Here is a 20557-nt window from a genome sequence, read left to right on the forward strand (position 1 = left end):
TCCCGCGAGCCGGATTTGAACCAGCGACCTAAGGATTCCAGTTGAGATAACCACTACAGTCCTCCGCTCTGCCAACTGAGCTATCGCGGGTTGATATCATATAGAGCAAAGTTAAGATTTAAACCTAAAATCGATCTAAGCAGATTCTGGTTCCCGTCACAAGTAGTCATCGGTGTACGGAACCAGCAACCTAGACCAAAGGGGGCGCTGATTTCAACTTCCGGCTAAAACACAGGAGATGGTGGGTGGAAATAATTTTACTTTTTGCTGTTTTTCCTTGTAAATATTTAGTTAAAAGGTCCGACAAGATGACATTAAATAATGTGTTTGCTTTAGATGTCATCATATATATATTTGGCCTCTCTGTTTTCTCATTAAATCTACAGTGCACCCGGCGTAAATATGCGGAAGTGAATGCAATAAAAAGCTAACATGTACAAGCCACTCAATGATTGAATTGATGGTTTTTATATGAACAGTTTTATCTGTAAACATTCAAAAGTTCTATAACAGAACATATGAACAGTTATAATCTGTGTTGCGGTATTGTTATTATTCATTCTTGTCAGATTTGATATGTCCCATTAGTCGTACATGTCTCATGATTTAATTATGTATTGTACTGTAGGCCCTGTGTTGTATCTAACCAATATTGGGCACCGAATAAATACTGATAATTGTTCCATTTTGTATTGGAATGTATTCCTTTCAAAAATAATCTGGTACTTATATCAAATGATATTTGACAGCATTTCAAGTTGTTCATTACTTTCATGTAGTGTTTCCGCTCTTTTGACTGCCAGAAATGTGCCGTGTCGCAATTTCATCTTGCCATGTGCCTCGTCATTGTAATTTGACAGCTTCTTGCGTATTTGTGTAATGAGAAGACAACATGTTTAAAATATAAGTAATCTCTTAATCTGATTATTGACTTGCATATCATCCAATTATTGGAACATCTGGCGACTAGGCAAACCTATTGAATATCTGCCAATCAAAATGTACAATGACAACACTCACTCCGGATTATAAAAGATTGTTAAGTGCAATAAAAAAAGTAAAAGGAATGATTTAAAATGTTGTCACACACTTTAAAGGTTACTAGTGTAAGTTATGTTCATTTATTCAGGCTTTCATGTGGGCCTTCTTTTCCTACTTTTTTGTTTGGTTCCTACTTTTTCTTAAAAAAACCCTACTATCCCTACTTTTTTGGTAAAAATAGTGTGAGAAATAATAGAAAAGTTTTAACTAATTGCATTAATTAATTAATGCATAAATCCAAATCAGGAAGCCATTTCTAGTATTTTTGTAGAATAAATTTGATTCAGTAGGTCTCCAGTGATGCAAGAGGGGTTGCTATGATGAGAATGAGTGTTGCATTTGTGACAAGTCAAAGACTCCAATTTCAAGGTTCATCTGCTCATCCTGTGGCTGATCCCCTCTTAAAACCCTGGTCCCAATTTCTCGAAACTTCTTAAGCTTAACAGGCTTAAGTCGCTTATTTCAATTAGCCAAAATACATACTGAAAATGGATTTTGATAAATGAAAAATGGTTTATTCTGATAATCATACAGATTTTTCCTACATAATTTCAAAAAAAAATTGAAGAAGTAAATATAACACATTTTATAGAACAACGAAAATTATGAGATTAGCTTAATCCTGTTATAAGGAACTTAAGAAGTTTCGAGAAATTGGGGCCTGGTTTCTAAGTTAAGATAACTACATGTACATCACATATGATGAATAGGTTTAGTAGTCATTTATTTGCATTACCAAAAAGGTAAGTAAAAAGCCCTACTATCCCTACTTTTTATGCCCCCGAAGGTGGGCATATTAAAATCGCACCGTCCGTCCGTCCGGCTCTGTAACTTTCCCTTGTATGGACAGATTTTAAAATAACTTGCCACATGTGTTCCACATACCAAGATGACGTGTCACGTGCAAGACCCGTGTCCCTACCTCAAAGGTCAAGGTCACACTTAGTGTTTATTCACAGTGGAGTGCTGCATACAAGGACATAGGGTATAGGTTGCCGTGTCCGGGCTGTAACTTTCTCTTGTATGGACAGATTTTAAAATAACTTGCCACATGTGTTCCACATACCAAGACGACGTGTCGCCTGCAAGACCCGTGTCCCTACCTCAAAGGTCAAGGTCACACTTAGTGTTTATTCACAATAGAGTGCTGCATATAAGGACATAGAGTATAGGTTGTCGTGTCCGGGCTGTAACTTTCCCTTGTATGGACAGATTTAAAATAACTTGCCCAATGTGTTCCACATACGAAGACGACGTGTCGCGTGCAAGACCCGTGTCCCTACCTCAAAGGTCAAGGTCACACTTAGTGTTTATTCACAATGGAGTGCTGCATACAAGGACATAGGGTATAGGTTGTCGTGTCCGGGCTGTAACTTTCTCTTGTATGGACAGATTTTAAAATAACTTTCCACATGTGTTCCACACACCAAGATGACGTGTCGCGTGCAAGACCCGTGTCCCTACCTCAAAGGTCAAGGTCACACTTAGTGTTTATTCACAATGGAGTGCTGCATACATTACAAGGACATAGGGTATAGGTTGTTGTGTCCGGGCTGTAACTTTCTCTTGTATGGACAGATTTTAAAATAACTTGCCACATGTGTTCCACACACCAAGACAACGTGTTGCGTGCAAGACCCATGTCCCTACCTCAAAGGTCAAGGTCACACTTAGTGTTTATTCACAATGGAGTGCTGCATACAAGGACATAGGGTATAGGTTGTCGTGTCGGGCTGTAACTTTCTCTTGTATGGACAGATTTTAAAATAACTTGCTACATGTGTTCCACATACGAAGTCGTGTGCAAGACCCATGTCCCTACCTCTAAGGTAAAATATACCTGTGTTTATTCACAAGGGAATTATGAATATAAGGACATAACAGTGTAGGTTGTCAAGTATGGGTGGTATTTTTTATGTTCAGAGGCAATTTAAAATACCTTGCCATATGTATTTGACACGTAAAGGCAAGATCAACTTTTCATGTGCTGACCTTGTTCGTAGGTCAATGTCACATTCGGGGGCATTCGTCGCATACTGTGACAGCTCTTGTTGCTCTTAATATTCCTATTTTTCCCTACTTTTTCAAAAAAATCCTGTTATTGGTCTCTTGAAAGCCTGTTTATTGTTAAATTGGTAATAAGCATAGGCCTAGGTGATGCTCAAATAAACCTTATGTTCAGAATGTAATAATGTAAATAAAGTGTTAATTCTTTTATAATATCGTCCAGGAGATGTATCTGTCCTTGTCTTCTGTATAAATGGACCATCTCTGAACAGAGACAAAATGCCTACGTACTAAGTTGTTTGGCAATTAGTGAAGTACAAGGTCCTTGGTGTCCCCCTACTTTCACCCACTTGCTTATAGAACTCACTTTAACTTTATTATGGAACAATTGTTAACGATTTTTTCCATCTGAAAAAACACTGAATAAGTAATATCCTTGCAAGTTGCGTATTATAATTTGCTTGCCCAAAGACTTCCCTGAAGCAAAGTGGAGTTCATCTCACCCAGCAAATTTTGTTATATACTATAAAATTAATGTTCTTGTTTATATTTCAGGCTGCCACACTTAAGCCATACCTGACGGCTATACGCCACACATTAGAGGCTGCTATGTGCCTTGAGAACTTTAATTCACAAAATGTTGAGCGACATAACAAGCCAGAAGTTGAAGTAAAGTAAGTGTGAAATACAGACATGATGACATATTTTTGATTTGATCATGTTTATGAAGGTATCATAATTTGTTGGGTCAATGCCAGTAGGTATCAGCTCATCTTTAATACTCTTGTGTACTGTATTAAACTCCTCTTTCAATTAAATCACATTCAATTGTTTACATCAGGTTTTGTTCATTTCAACAGAAGCAGCAAGGAGTTGCTACTGACACCAGTGGTAATAAGCAGGAATGAAAAGGAGAAAGTTTTAATAGAAGGATCCATCAACTCGTTGCGCATCAGCATCGGAGTGAAACAGGTGTGTTACCAATGTGTTGCAGAGGTTTTTTTAATTTATTTTTAAAATTATAATATGGGCAGATTAAAATCATAACTGGTAAGTGTAGTGTCATAAAGAGTTTAACTAAAAACACATTTTTTTAGCATTTCAATAACATACTGTACCTGGAATTTTTCTTCTGCTTTCAGAGTGATGAAATAGAAAAAATACTGTGTCACAAGTTCATGAGGTTTATGATGATGAGAGCAGAAAACTTTGTGGTTCTACGAAGAAAGCCAGTAGAGGTATATGATTTTGCTATATGCTTGCGTACCTTTTATATGGTAAGGCCATGTTTAACTGATCAAATGGGGGCTGTCTATAAAAGCATATTATTATTATGTAATAACAACAGTATTTTTGGCATCATTTGACACATACATGTAGGTCTTGATAACAAAACTGTTTTCAAAATAAAGCAATGAAAACAGCCTTGATGAAGCTTATACAACCATGGAACAAATAAAGAAGTTAACTAATGCAAAAACAAATGTTTCACTATTAAGTAATTTATGAACCCGCAAGTGTAGAATTTTGTATTAATTTTTTTGCTGAGTGTAGAAGATATGTTTAAAATCGAAAGCTGACACTGAATATAAAATCAAATTGTTATGGCCTAAATTGTATTGTAACTGTGAGATTGAACCATAAAACCCCCCATTTACTATGACTTCAACTGATGTTTGGGTTACACTGTTAAAGGTACCAACACTACTCCTGGTGTTCTTCAATTTGTACTATAAAGGGAATCATAACAACACTATAAACAATGTGTTATCATGCATTTATTTGTGTAATCTTTAAGCACTTTTGAAAGCCATGATTGTTTTCCTTCTCTCATTACATGTAGCCATTGTTCTTTTCTTTTCAGGGCTACGACATTAGTTTCCTTATCACCAATTTCCACACAGAACAAATGTTCAAACATAAACTGCTAGACTTCATCATTCATTTTATGGAAGAAATTGACAAGGAAATCAATGAAATGAAACTAGCAGTTAACTCCAGGGCCCGGCTCAGTGCAGAAGAATTCTTGAAAAGATTTTAGCATCATATTTGTAAGTACAAACATAATTATTAATTCAGTCTAAACTTTTTATTTTACAATCATCATAAAACAAGTTAAATTTTATTACTCTCTCAATGGCACTCTGTACGGGAAGAGTGTCGTTTGTGCTGCTGGTGAAAGATAAAGCAACAACAAGGTGACCATAACCCAAACTCACATGCACCCTGGCTGGTAACCTGTAATAAAAACATCGGTGATATTTTCTTTTACCTTTATCTTAGTGCATTAAGTGTTAAGGGCATCTGACACTGGCCAATTTTGCAATCAAGGAGACATCATTTATTTAGCCCTGTATTGATCTGACAGTTTAACAATATTGTTTATACTATACTATGTTTACTAAGGAGTCCTGGACTCCTTTGAAGTTGCTCTTCTTACTTGAGAACAGGGAAATTTATATAGCATACAGATGTACATGTGGTATATAATCATTAAGATTTCCAACTTACTAGCTACTTTCATTTAAATCATAATTATTAACTTTCCATTTTACATGCATGTTCTCATTGTCAACATGTACACTTATATTCAGCACCAGAAATGACCACAGTTAATCTTTGTTGTCGTTTCAGAGTTTTATAGTTTTTGATGATAGTGCAAAACCATAATGAGGAAACCAAAACAGACTACAGCCAACATTCACATGCTTCTAGCCACATAAAAGTGTGCACTGCAGCCCACGATGTTGGATACAGTGTCCCAGTGCTTCACATTTTGTAGCCAAAAAGATGTACTTACTTTAACCAAAATGATTAATTTCCTTGTGTTTTTTAAGGATAAATTGCGTCCCTAAAATTGTTATATAAATCCAATTGAATTTTATATTTTCTCATGATAAGCAAAGCATACAAACAAATCATACTGACAGAAATTGTTGTAATCAGTAGAATAGTGAGGATTATAAAGTATGACATTCCATTCATATTATTAAAAATTGTGTGCCAGATTAAACTCTGAATGGTGTGAAATGTGAGAAATTTTTGGAGAGAATAGTTATGAAGAAATAGTGTAGTGAGAAGCATTTTGGTACTGGCCGGGTGCTACCGGATATTGTTCATACCTTCATTCATTATAGGTTTCCTTCATTATACATTGGTTATGGACTTTATATCTCTGTTAACAGTATAGTAAATGCATTTTTTTTTACTAAGATTGCTTCAGATCATTGATATGGTCTTTACTAATTTATTACAGGATAAAGCGGTACTTTTTATCATAATTATATACAAAGTCTTGTACATTATGTAACTTTCTAAAGAATATTTTCTGGTCTTTGACCAAATATAAGCTTTTTGTTTATAAATAAAAGCCTGAAATATCTGCCTACAAGAGGAAGGTACTACTTTGCCTGCAATATCTTATCAAGTTGATGTAGTATTCGCTTATACAGCCATTTCTTCTTTGATTGTTATGTCTATGCTGTAAATTTCGTTATATAGAACTATTTGATATTTGTACAAATGAATACTTGCTATGCATATAAATAATAAAATATATTGTTTTTATCATCCTGTGTTTTGACTGCAATGTATATGCATTTCTAAGGTGCGATAACTTTATCTTTGGAAATAAAAACCAAAATCTGAATTATGTATCTTACCCTGCTCTGCTCAAGGTACATGATAAGATACCATTTACATAACATTTTTAGTCATAAACCAAGAGAAAAGATCGGGCCTGGTGGTCAACATTCCAGCCACTTGCCCATATATAAAAAAAGGTCAGGCTTGTTCATCATTCTAGCCACTTGCCCATATACCATAGAAAAGGTCAGGCTTGTTCAACATTTTAGCCACTTGCCCATATACCAAAGAAAAGGACAGGCTTGTCAACATTCTAGCCACTTGCCCATATACCAAAGAAAAGGTCAGGCTTGTTCAGCATTCTAGCCACTTGCCCATATACCAAAGAAAAGGTCAGGCTTGTTCAACATTCTAGCCACTTGCCCATATACCAAAGAAAAGGTCAGGCTTGTTCAACATTCTAGCCACTTGCCTATATACAAAAAGAAAAGGTCAGGCTTGTTCAGCATTCTAGCCACTTGCCCTTATACCAAAGAAAAGGTCAGGCTTGTTCAACATTCTAGCCACTTGCCCATATACCAAAGAAAAGGTCAGGCTTGTTCAGCATTCTAGCCACTTGCCCATATACCAAAGAAAAGGTCAGGCTTGTTCAACATTCTAGCCACTTGCCCATATACCAAAGAAAAGATCAGGCTTGTTCAACATTCTAGCCACTTGCCCATATACCAAAGAAAAGGTCAGGCTTGTTCAGCATTCTAGCCACTTGCCCATATACAAAAAGAAAAGATCAGGCTTGTTCAACATTCTAGCCACTTGCCCATATACAAAAAGAAAAGGTCCGGCTTGTTCAGCATTCTAGCCACTTGCCCATATATCAAAGAAAAGGTCAGGCTTGTTCAACATTCTAGCCACTTGCCCATATACCAAAGAAAAGGTCAGGCTTGTTCAACATTCTAGCCACTTGCCCAAATGTACCAAAGAAAAGGTCAGGCTTGTTCAACATTCTAGCCACTTGCCCATATACTAGTACCAAAGAAAAGGTCAGGCTTGTTCAGCATTCTAGCCACTTGCCCATATACAAAAAGAAAAGATCAGGCTTGTTCAACATTCTAGCCACTTGCCCATACACAAAAAAGAAAAGGACAGGCTTGTTCAAAATTCTAGCCACTTGCCCATATACCAAAGAAAAGGTCAGGCTTGTTTAGCATTCTAGCCACTTGCCCATATACAAAAAGAAAAGGTCAGGCTTGTTCAGCATTCTAGCCACTTGCCCATATACAAAAAGAAAAGGTCAGGCTTGTTCAACATTCTAGCCACTTGCCCATATACAAAAAGAAAAGGTTGGGCTTGTTCAACATTCTAGCCACTTGCCCATATACAAAAAGAAAAGGTTGGGCTTGTTCAACATTCTAGCCACTTGCCTATATACAAAAGAAAAGGACAGGCTTGTCAACATTCTAGCCACTTGCCCATATACCAAAGAAAAGGACAGGCTTGTCAACATTCTAGCCACTTGCCCATATACCAAAGAAAAGGACAGGCTTGTTCAACATTCTAGCCACTTGCCCATATACCAAAGAAAAGGTCAGGCTTGTTCAACATTCTAGCCACTTGCCCATATACCAAAGAAAAGGTCAGGCTTGTTCAACATTCTAGCCACTTGCCTATATACAAAAAGAAAAGATCAGGCTTGTTCAGCATTCTAGCCACTTGCCCATATACCAAAGAAAAGATCGGGCTTGTTCAACATTCTAGCCACTTGCCCATATACCAAAGAAAAGGACAGGCTTGTTCAACATTCTAGCCACTTGCCCATTTACCAAAGAAAAGGTCAGGCTTGTTCAACATTCTAGCCACTTGCCCATATACCAAAGAAAAGATCAGGCTTGTTCAACATTCTAGCCACTTGCCCATATACCAAAGAAAAGGACAGGCTTGTTCAACATTCTAGCCACTTGCCCATATACCAAAGAAAAGGACAGGCTTGTTCAACATTCTAGCCACTTGCCCATATACCAAAGAAAAGATCAGGCTTGTTCAACATTCTAGCCACTTGCCCATATACCAAAGAAAAGATCAGGCTTGTTCAACATTCTAGCCACTTGCCCATATTCCCAAGAAAAGATCAGGCTTGTTCAACATTCTAGCCACTTGCCCATATACCAAAGAAAAGGTCAGGCTTGTTCAGCATTCTAGCCACTTGCCCTTGAGGTTCATGCATTTTGTTTGATGACCATCTTACTGAGCAAATCCAGGGAATGAAGAAATGTGTTATCATAATTAAGTTCTAAAGGCTTGTAGCGCAAAGTTATGTTTTTTTAGCAAAAAGCAATTCAAAATCATTGATGAAACTCTTTATTTTTCTCATTTAATGTGCACCAATAACATTAACCATGTACATATATATTGACAGTTAATTGTCTCCTGTCAATTACATGACAGATTAATGATATAATCATAACAGATCATATACAACACTCGGTATGCTGCATTATTGTGAATGGGCCAATCAGTATCTCCAACAAAATGCAGTCGAATTTACATAACAAAATACTCATGCAAAGATTCATTACCTATATTTATCCTAATATAATTATATCACAATTAAATAAGTGCATAAAGGAAGTACTTAACAGAAACAGGGGTTCAAATGAATTTGCTGAAATAAGTTAACACTAGTAAAACATCCATCCCCATAGCTAAAGAGAAGTCTAAACATTAGACATTATGTTATTTAATTAATGTGTTAACAATATTGACAAATAAATGGTTGGACTAGACAAAGGAGAACTGGCTTACAAAGAAACTCATGAAAGTATTACAGCATACAGGTCTTACATGTTGATTCAGTTTAAAAACTCCGAAATATTTGTTACATGGTCTTCGTCAACAACAGTAGTGTGGAATTGATAATAATTTTGGAGAAGTAGCGAAATTCGACTTGTATGTGTGGTGTACAAGTTTAAAGAGTCCGGCTAACATCAAGGAGATTAGCATCACATGTATGGGATTGAGTAGTCAAATAGACAGAGTTTAAGGCCGGCAGCAATGCAAAAGTCAATAAAAGGACCAAAATTTAAAATGTTTAAAAAATAATCTGTTCAGTTTTGAGGTTCAATATTTAACAAGCATGATTTATATATACGTTGCAACATGAAAAGCTATAATTAGAAAGCGAGCAATTTTCGATGAAATAATATTTTATCAGATTTCCGATAAAAAAGCATTTATGTTTTGCCGGAAATGTCTTAATACAAAAAGAATATGTTTATGAGTGTAATTTATCAGAACTGCCCAATCAACAATGTCTTGGGGCTTTGTGTTAATTGCAGCTATTTTAAAAAAGATACATGCATATTTGTAACCCGGAAATAAATTTCATCCACTATTTCTCTAAATAACTTTCTTATTTGACAAGATATCATCAAGAACTCTCAAGACATTGTTAAATATGTAGTCTGGGGCACTTTAACATAAAAACAAAGTAATAATGTCACCAGACTTTTCCGAAATAATGTGAATGCTTTTTGATCCAAAATTTTATAAAATTTTCTTTTGTATAATTTGTTTCAACTCCTTACTTCCCCAAAACATGTCACCAAGAATATATGTTTCACTCCTAAAAAAAGATTGTGCCTCAAAACTAAATAAAACATGAACTTTTTAAATGTTTTAGTTTTTTACCTTCCCCATCCACTTTTGCATTGTGGCCGGCCCTTAAATGTATCCTATGATTGCGAAGAAATTTACAAATTATGAGGGAAGTGTGGGAGTTTTAAGGCCTACATATATCTGCAGATTCACAAACTTATTTGTATCGGTAGCTACACTTACAAGTGATGTTTCTCTACCTCTTTGACTCTTTTCACTCTACTTAAAATTTTAATTTACAGACTAACAACTCTTGAAGCATTTAAACACACTTTTTTACAGCAGTTTTCTGTAATTTTACAAAATATATAATTCAATGTGAATTTCAGGCTTTCTTTTAACCATTGGAGGATTACAATTTTATAAATGCCAAGTGTCCATACTGTAATTTAATAGGTCAAAGATGAGCCAAATCCTGATAGCTGAATGTACTTAATGTGAATAATATGCTTTTCTTTCATATTCCGAAGTCTTCCAGTTCTAAAATATATCCTTCTTTTATAATTTATACAGGCATAGAATAAGCACATAAACAACGAGGAACTAAACGCAACAATGAAGATATCACAATAATATAATGGCAATATTCTAAAGACTGTCCACTATCAATCATTCTCTGGCATCATCCAATGCAAGAACTTCATGGCCAATTCGTACCCCATGAAACACGCCTGAAAAAGATTATCATTAATTAGAGAAGGCTTATTTCTTGTCAATTTTGTATTAAAATATGAAAGATCACATTATAATGTTTTGGTATCACTTTTGTTGGATTTCTTTGATATAAAAGGATAGATCAAGCTTAAATTCTCAGAGTGAATTGAAAAGGACTTGTAATAATATAGGGGAACTGTAGCTAGATAGGGCAATAATATAGGGGAACTGTAGCTAGATAGGGCAATAATATAGGGGAACTGTAGCTAGATAGGGCAATAATATAGGGGAACTGTAGCTAGATAGGGCAATAATATAGGGGAACTGTAGCTAGATAGGGCAATAATATAGGGGAACTGTAGCTAGATAGGGCAATAATATAGGGGAACTGTAGCTAGATAGGGCAATAATATAGGGGAACTGTAGCTAGATAGGGCAATAATATAGGGGAACTGTAGCTAGATAGGGCAATAATATAGGGGAACTGTAGCTAGATAGGGCAATAATATAGGGGAACTGTAGCTAGATAGGGCAATAATATAGGGGAACTGTAGCTAGATAGGGCAATAATATAGGGGAACTGTAGCTAGATAGGGCAATAATATAGGGGAACTGTAGCTAGATAGGGCAATAATATAGGGGAACTGTAGCTAGATAGGGCATTACATCTGTAACGCATAAATAGCTACATTTTCCAATTAACCCAGTCAAAAATGTTATTTACGACCTCAAAGTCGAACTATATTAAAAACCAGGTTCAACAAGCGGATACTATTGCTTTTCAATATTTCCCAGTCGAATGAGATGGATAATAAAAACAAAAACATTTTAACCGAAGTGAAAGGACACATTCACCTGCAGTGTCATTTTAAACATCTCAATGAGTTTCACATAACCATAATTAAAGCTTTTCACAATACCATTGGCCATAACACTACTACGCCACCGAACACAAAACAATGGCAATATCTTTACTTCTTGTTTTCTTTTAAACCATTTTACTTCAAAAACCAGATCAACTTATGTAAGGTAAGATCTTGATTTCCGAGACAACAGACTTACAGCATTGGCTGGGAATGCCCTGAGCATGACTGGTGTTAGGCCCTTGAAGAGACCGGCAGGCCCCTCCTCCTTTATCAGATGTCGAAACACATCCCGGATACCATTAGGGTACATGCCCTCTGGGGCTGCAGGGGAGAAGGGAAGATGTAAGATTCAAACCATTACAATTGCCAAAAATATATGAGAAGTTTAAGAGAACAACACAATTTTTTACATTACATGACGTAGATGCATGTCATGAAATAATAAAGCATTTGGTTTCGAAATGTAGATTTTATCAGTAAGATCTGTCTTTTTTTGATGACATAATAAGAAAGAAATGCTTTTGTATTTTTAGAAAATTCCAACCTCATAAATAGGATTTTTTGAATATTTAAGCATATATTACAAATGCTATTGAATGACTGGTTGTTATGAAAACACATTTCATTACTATACATCAAATTATTTAAAGTAACAGTTCTTTATTCATAAATGGTTAAGAATAAAGTTCAATGGATATAAATCACATTTTTTGTTTTAATTTAACTTGCATTAACTTACCTGTTAAAGAGGTATTCATAATTTTGTCTGCAATGACTTGATAATGTATGTATATTTTATGCTAATAAACAGGCCATTGGAAATGGTTCCTAAAAGAAAAACGTCTAAAAAGTATCTATTTTGCCCAGAGTCTCTTGTCCAGACTCCTACAGGTCTTAAAATATGGAGTAGCAAACCTACTCACACCATTTATGATTACCATGCATGTAAATGCACCAGAAAAGCTCATAAATGCATGTGTATTTATGTCTAAAATCAGTACTACAGAACACATGTTTGTAGTCATGACTTGAGTAATACTTGTTTGTAGTGAAGACTTGAGTAATACCTGTTTGTAGTCTAGACTTGAGTAATACCTGTTTGTAGTCGAGACTTGAGTAATACCTGTTTGTAGTTGAGACTTGAGTAATACCTGTTTGTAGTCTAGACTTGAGTAATACCTGTTTGTAGTCAAGACTTGAGTAATACCTGTTTGTAGTCTAGACTTGAGTAATACCTGTTTGTAGTCAAGACTTGAGTAATACCTGTTTGTAGTTGAGACTTAAGTAATACCTGTTTGCAGTTGAGACTTTAGTAATACCTGTTTGCAGTTGAGACTTGAGTAATACCTGTTTGCAGTTGAGACTTGAGTAATATCTGTTTGCAGTTGAGACTTGAGTAATATCTGTTTGTAGTTGAGACTCGAGTAATACCTGTTTGTAGTTGAGACTTTAGTAATACCTGTTTGTAGTTGAGACTTTAGTAATACCTGTTTGCAGTTGAGACTTTAGTAATACCTGTTTGCAGTTGAGACTTGAGTAATACCTGTTTGTAGTTGAGACTCGAGTAATACCTGTTTGTAATCGAGATTTGAGTACGTCCGGGCCGATGGCGACGGTCCAGTTAAAGATGCCTGCCATACCTCCAGCAAACAGCGTCCTGCCCACACTCAGTTCACTCCGACTGAAAGGTTCAAGATACTCATTGAAAGGTACTTTATACAATCGTTTACTGGAGGCTAGTAAATAAGTAATGTAGAAAGAATACGGTACTCATTGTAAAAAGAGATGGGATTTTCATTTTGCAAAACCCCATAATCAGCCAAGATATTCCTGAGAGGACATGTACCCTCACTTTTAAACTAAATAAATGGTCAATTGCTTGTTTTTCTGTGTTTCATCTTACTTCAATTTTTAAGTTTCAAACTGTTCAAAAGTCTTTCAACACCTGTTGTGATTAAAAACATGAGTGCCAATTTTAATGCACACAAAGTGAGCATAATTTGGTTATAAAAGGTGACTGCCTTGTCACAATGAGCCTGTGCAACCAACATAATGTACATTAATCCAAGGAATGATAGCACAATCAAGAACTTACTCGGACCCTGCAGGGGCCATCACATGCTGAAGCCATTCGTATGACATGAAGTACATTCCACTTGCTGGAACATCTGTAAACCATCAGGAAAACATTAGAGGTAATAATCATAATGTTACTTACACTAGTGATTTATAACAATACTTCTTATTCTTGTGCTTAAAAAAAATGATATCACTCCCCCAACATTCCAAAATATTACCCCCAGGTTATACCTCCTACTCCTAGGTTTTTCCTCCTACCCCCAGTGTTTTCCGTTCTATCCCCTGAAACTGCCCTTTACTCCAAGCTTATTTCCCCACCTTAACACTATTGACCCTTCCCCAGGACATTTTACCCTCGTTCTCACCCCTGAGTAGTGTAGCACCGGTGCCTCGGTAAATGCTGCGGATCCCACCCTCTCTGTACAGCTGCTTCACGCAGTCAATTGGGCCTGCATATTTCTTTGTCTTACCATCTGCCTGGATCTGAAGTCAAATCATCCATGTAGGCTACAAACATCGTGAGGATATCCTCTTTAAAAATTTCAATTGTATATCCAAACATGGAACAACTGAGTAAATGGAAAAACTATGCTATTTCAGTGATCAGTCTGTAAACATAATAAATATCTGTTTTTTTGCAGCATGGATATCCATGTTGTAGGAAACATTTGTTTTTCAAACACAAAGTCAAATATTCAGCATTGCATTTCAATAAACCTTATTTTTAGTAAATTTTTTTATCATCATTCACATGTACATCTAAAAAATACTCCTATAGAAAAAACAGAAGACTAAAAACCTGAAGCAAACACTTGATTCTCTCCCCCGGGGTCATGATCGCTGTGGTGAATACACCAGCCAACATCCCAGCATTCCAGTACTGGAAATACCTGCAAACATAGTAAACTCACATTACATAAACGCACAAGACTTCCAGTCTGACATAAAATGAAACCTGTACCATTGCAATACTACCGTGATTTTTCAGTCAATGGTGCTCAGCTTGCTTTCTTAATATAAAGGCATAAAATTATTCTCTCTGCTTTTCAGTGCAAACACATACGATATAAACCTTACATTGAATGCAGTATTAGTCACTACATGTTATTGGGCAGAAAACTTACAAATTTTAGGAGTGAAACTGAAAATCAAGAAGTTTTGTGCATCATTGTCAAACAAAAAGCTTATAAGCTCAAAAGAACTTGTTTTCAAAAGGAGTCTGATGTGACTCCAAAATCTAGGAGTCCGTGCCAAATTTCAGGAGCCTTAGACTCCCAAACCCAATTTAGTGTTAAACCCAGGAATGAGTCATCATACACAGGTGTATCCATTGTCTAGTGGTAACACACTTGTCTGTCAAGCCAGGTAGTTTGATTCCCCTCCGCTAAATAATAGTCGTTTTTCAGGAGAGACATTAAATGGGGGTCCTGTGTGGCAGTGCTATACACTGGTGCATGCTAAAGAACCAGGGTAGCTCTAACCAGGGTTACATTATGTCTGTGCACTATGCTTCAAAAACCTAAAATGACTATCAATCTTATCGAAGCACTCGCCGAATGGGCAAGACCCGAGTGTTACTAGAATAAGTAAGCTTACATACGTCATACAGGGGCCCCAGAGTCTGTCAGGTCAGGTTGGTGAAAAAAGCTTCAACCATCTCATTAAAGGATAAATGAATTTATTATAGAATGTGTCTTAAACAATATTTACACAAAGTGAACACATTCATGCATGTTAGTAGTTGTTCACAACTGCAATTCTTCAAACTTCTGTGATTAGTTCTACTTTTGGAATTTTGTCATCACCTATGACAGATCACGGCAAAGCTCACATCAAAATGTTCCTGTGACTCATGATTCATTCTTTACTCTATGATTTAAGGTATGTCATTTCACCCACCGTAGTTCTAAAACATAACTTCCATTACAACAGTTATAATCAAAGCTGTATTATTTCATATACAGGTTCAAAAAATTGCCTAAGCATCCATGTGAAGGAAATTGAAACTGAAGATCCATGACAACTTTTAGACCATGATGACTCTAGATCTGCCCAAGAATGAAGATGTTAATTTTCAACTTTGTATACTTTTAATTTACTCAAAAGTCGATTTCATAATGATTTTAATAAAAAAATCTTAATGTTTATATTAAAAATATATATCAAGAGTTTTTCCTATGTGTAAATAATAAAGTAATATAATATGGTACATTATTACAGAAAAAAATAATAGTAATATGTTCGTACGTGAGGTCATCATGAGGATGTTTCTGTTGGAGCTTCTTGCCAATGCCGAAGCCGAGAAAACAGATGGCAAACATGGGAGAGACTCCGGCAAGAGGTGCGGCCATCCCTTTGTACAGACCTTTGGGACCCTGGGGAGAAGTGACATTTGTCTAAATTTAAACTTGCCTAGGAAGTCACAAATCAAATTAAAATTAATGATAAACAAACTATATTCTAAAGGCTTTCATCCATTGTATGAAACATTAAAACAAAAACAAAACACAACAATGTAAAAAGCTAAACATTGAAAGAATACCGGTAGTACAGTCAATGGTAGTAGTAAAATTTGTCTCATTCCAATTTGATATATCTTAACTCAGTAAACAATTTATATACATTTCTTGTCTATAAGAAGCTATACATAGCTTAGAATGCAAATCTTCTTTATAAATATGATATTGGGCAATAAACAAATATGATATGACTTTATGACTTGGAGCGTACCTCCTTCCTGATGGTCTGCATGGCACAGTCCCAGGTTCCTTTGTAGAGAGGCGACTGGCCAGGTAGTGGCTTCGGCATGGTCTGAAGTCGCACCTGAAATGAGCATTGGTCACGTGATAGAGCTCATACTTGTTATAATGATTAATTCATAATTATGTAGTGTTACCTCAAATATATACACCAAAAGTTTGCAGTTACTTTCTGACCTTATCTCCAGCCACAAATTACGGTATGACCAACAAAAAAAAGTTTGAATACCAGGAGCCAACTGATTCACAGTTCAGTCAAATGAGCCAAATAGTTATTGATTGGTCAAAATTTATCCATGAATAATTATTGACCAATCATATCATTTCAAAAAGATAATAGTTGGATAACTTCTGAAGATTTATACATATGGCTTCAAGATATTCTACCTCTTGCAGTGATCAAAATTAGCAAAAGCCTATGGAAGATGAATCAATCCAAGGTTAATTAAATGTAAAATCTTATACTTATAGTAACACCTATTATTTGGGCTTTATCAAGAAACTTTGAATTTTGATGACAGCTCTTGTAGATTTGACAAAACTTTAAGGGTTGAAATTTTGACTACTGCACCTTCTTAAAACTGCCTCAGTCTAAGCATAGTGGTAGAAACTGGTGGTCCCTAGTTCAATCCTAGGCCACATCATCCAAAAAATGTAAAATCTCACTTCAAAGAGTAATTTTAAGGAAAAACTTACAAAGCATATAGTCATCAAAATTAAGACTTTTTCTAGAGTCAGTCAGAATTCTTTAACTAGTGTGCTTGGTATCAAATTTAAAAGCAACCTCTGCTTATATACTGGTCATTATGATTACATAAAATACATAATTTGAGAAATTCTTCAATTTTAGCCATTAACCACCCGTGCAGGGCCTGTGGGTTTGTGCTAATGTTGAGTGTTTATTTTATACCGTCTATAACTGTTTCAGAGACAATCAAGTGTTTTTGCATTGTTTTATACAAATTGGTTACACAAGAAAGCAAAGAATTGTGAATTATTATTTGGTGAAAACAAAGAAGTTCTAACTTAAAAATTAGTAAAATATAGCATATTTTGTAAAATGGTGAATTTAATCTGACAAACAAAATATTAAATTGGAGTGACCTAATTATCTATTAGTGGAAGAAATATAATTTGTTCCCATAATAAGTCTGCTAAGAACAAAAATAGTCAAAAAGACCCTCTGGTATGGCAGCTCTCTTTAATTATGACTTTCTAACATGTACTGTTGAAAAATTTCTAATATATATCATGCTTTTTGTAGCAACAGTAGTTTTGAGATTTTTTAACACATTCACATTTTTATATTCAACTCTAATGCCACAACTCTCAACTGTAAACCTCATGCAAAACTGTTATTTAAGCTATACATCGTAATTCATTTGAATTTCACAAGCAGTAAATTATATCTATCAAACTATTAATAACAATAATTTTAAGAATAATAGTGTTTCACTGTGTTATAAAAAAGATCTTTTAAACTTCAACTTGATGCAAAGGACAATTTGTTCTAGTTGTCCATAGCCTCAGAATTGATGGGAGCTGGGATTTTTACTTTTAATAATTTATGTGTAAGTTTTGTGTTTTATTTAACAATGTATTGTTCAATATTGTGGAGTAACAGTTGAAGAATATTATTAGATTGGTATGAATTAGTTGACTCATGGTGTTTAGGGAACAAAATGAATGTCCAAATGTTAAAAAAGTTCCCTAAAAACGCGCATTGTGGCTATCCTGCCATTTACCACTGCCACCATTACAGTAAACCTGAGCGGAAAAGTCTGCCCGGTGTGGTACTCAGACCCAAGTTTGCTAAAAACTAGCAGAGCGCTCTAACCAACAGAGCTAACCAGGTTCTTGGTCCTTACCCCCACTCACTAAACAATCAATACTAATAGTATAATGTAGCCTATTCGTAAACTACTGATAAATGATTTTTGTAGAAAACTGACCTTGATTGTGTCCAACGGCTGGCCAGCGAAGACCAAGCATACTCCGCCAAAGCCTCCTGCGAGGAAATCTTTCACTGGATTCACTTTCTTACCCATGTTACACGTCGATGAGCCCGATAGAACCCGTTTTGCTGCTCCGAGGTCACGAATGGGAACGATAGTCGGTGCCGAAACAATATGGTATGTAAAATTTGCAAAACGAAATAGTCAATGCATTCAAGTTTTAGGTTACACACCACCATTGTCATTTCCTCTCTAATTCAATGTGAAATGATTATTTTTAGACAACATTTAAAGGCATTTCGAGCGAATGCAGACTATGATAAACATATATATTCTTAACGTACAAGCTTTAGATTACCTTTTAAGCCAATATAAAAGGGGAGTCAAGTTATTACTAAGAAAAATATCTCCACGTGAAAAACAAACTCTATAAATTGCACAGTCCGCCATGACAGTTCTTATGCTTAAATCTCTATTCTAAATTAAAATCAAGCAATAATAGATACTCAAGGTTTTTGATTTACAGTGTATTTTGCATGTGAAAACATGTCTATCAGTCATAAAAACATTATTTTATTGAGAATTTTCCACACAACGCAAGTACATATGATGCAATGGTGAAGTCATACCTATTACTAAACCCTTCCCTGCATTTTTTTTATGAAAAACACTTTCGATTAGTCCTTTATACATAAATACACCCAAAACTAGCTCAATCTGATAGTCTGTGTCAGGTTTTCCAGTTTCACTGCCTGTCACCCAAGTGCCTGTGCGTCTGTATTTTCTAAGGCGTTTTGGCCCAAAATGCCATTCTTTGAGGTTTTTCAACTGAACCTGGACTCAAGTGGCATTCTTAGCATCAAATGGGGCAGTTCTACACATCTTTGCACACATTTCAAGTTCTCGCAGTGAAATTTTCACCAAATTTGGACATTTTCAGTGCTCGTAAGATGCAGACGACTCAATTTTTAAAAAAAATAGGCGAAAGTTGTGAAAACCAGAAAATAGCATATTTTGATCAACCGGACAAGATAAATGCATTTAATTGTGAAAAATTGCCAGAAATAGTGAAATACAATACATTTCTTGCCAAAAATGACACTTTTTAAACAAAGCTGTTTGGTCCCTTTTAACTATACCCTTCCCTGCATTTTTTTTATGAAAAACACTTTCGATTAGTCCTTCATACATAAATACACCCAAAACTAGCTCAATCTGATAGTCTGTGTCAGGTTTTCCAGTTTCACTGCCTGTCACCCAAGTGCCTGTGCGTCTGTATTTTCTAAGGTGTTTTGGCCCAAAATGCCATTCTTTGAGGTTTTTCAACTGAACCTGGACTCAAATGGCATTCTTAGCATCAAATGGGGCAGTTCTACACATCTTTGCACACATTTCAAGTTCTCGCAGTGAAATTTTCACCAAATTTGGACATTTTCAGTGCTCGTAAGATTGCCGACGACTCAATTAATAAAAAAAAATAGGCGAAAGTTGTGAAAACGGATTTAAACAATCTCATTCATGCGAGTTTCTGCTTTAAGCAGTGTTCACTGTGATTTATAAAATGCCACCTTTTGATTTTCATTTTTCTTTAATAATTTCGTTATCAAACAGAAGTGCAAAATCAACACCTTAACTCTACTCTGGAGCCACAGACTTCTTACTTAGCAATCTTGAGCCCTGTCAACTTGAAAGTAAATTTAACAGAAATACCCAACCAGTACTAAAGACGAAGTGATAGGACTGGTGACACTTGACAACACTTTGTGAGCACTTTTCTACAACAGCTAGCTAGTTATGTTTTAACCGTTAAGATTTTGCATAACTCAAACAATCTACATCATTATTTACTGAGGAAATCTTAAACGTCCATATATCATATTACAGTCATCGCTATAAATCCTTATTTCATACTGACAACATAAATGTGACTTGTATATAAGCAAGAAATAAAGACACAAGG

The 20557-nt window shown here is 35.5% G+C and overlaps 2 protein-coding genes and 1 non-coding gene across 3 annotated transcripts; 1 reads left to right on the top strand and 2 right to left on the bottom strand.

The window, feature by feature from the left end:
- On the bottom strand, positions 1-90 carry Trnay-gua (transfer RNA tyrosine (anticodon GUA)). The gene is given in 2 exon segments: positions 1-36; positions 54-90. It is a non-coding gene; the product is annotated as a tRNA-Tyr (tRNA).
- Positions 91-103: 13 nt separating this feature from the next.
- On the top strand, positions 104-6618 carry LOC128218513 (actin-related protein 2/3 complex subunit 4). The gene is made up of 6 exons (XM_052926191.1): positions 104-241; positions 3604-3722; positions 3909-4020; positions 4191-4286; positions 4913-5099; positions 5683-6618. The coding sequence occupies exons 1-5, from the start codon at positions 239-241 to the stop codon at positions 5087-5089; spliced, it is 507 nt and encodes a 168-aa protein (XP_052782151.1). The 5' UTR covers positions 104-238; the 3' UTR covers positions 5090-5099; positions 5683-6618.
- Positions 6619-8972: 2354 nt separating this feature from the next.
- Positions 8973-18752, bottom strand: LOC128216593 (mitochondrial carnitine/acylcarnitine carrier protein-like). The gene is made up of 9 exons (XM_052923208.1): positions 18595-18752; positions 16614-16706; positions 16131-16258; positions 14683-14773; positions 14249-14366; positions 13900-13972; positions 13376-13485; positions 12001-12125; positions 8973-10955 (listed from the first exon to the last, which is right to left on the bottom strand). The coding sequence occupies exons 1-9, from the start codon at positions 18688-18690 to the stop codon at positions 10890-10892; spliced, it is 900 nt and encodes a 299-aa protein (XP_052779168.1). The 5' UTR covers positions 18691-18752; the 3' UTR covers positions 8973-10889.
- Between the last annotated feature and the right edge of the window lie 1805 nt (positions 18753-20557).

The sequence above is a fragment of the Mya arenaria genome, chromosome 14, assembly GCF_026914265.1.
Source record: "Mya arenaria isolate MELC-2E11 chromosome 14, ASM2691426v1".
NCBI classification, from domain to species: Eukaryota; Metazoa; Mollusca; class Bivalvia; order Myida; family Myidae; genus Mya; species Mya arenaria.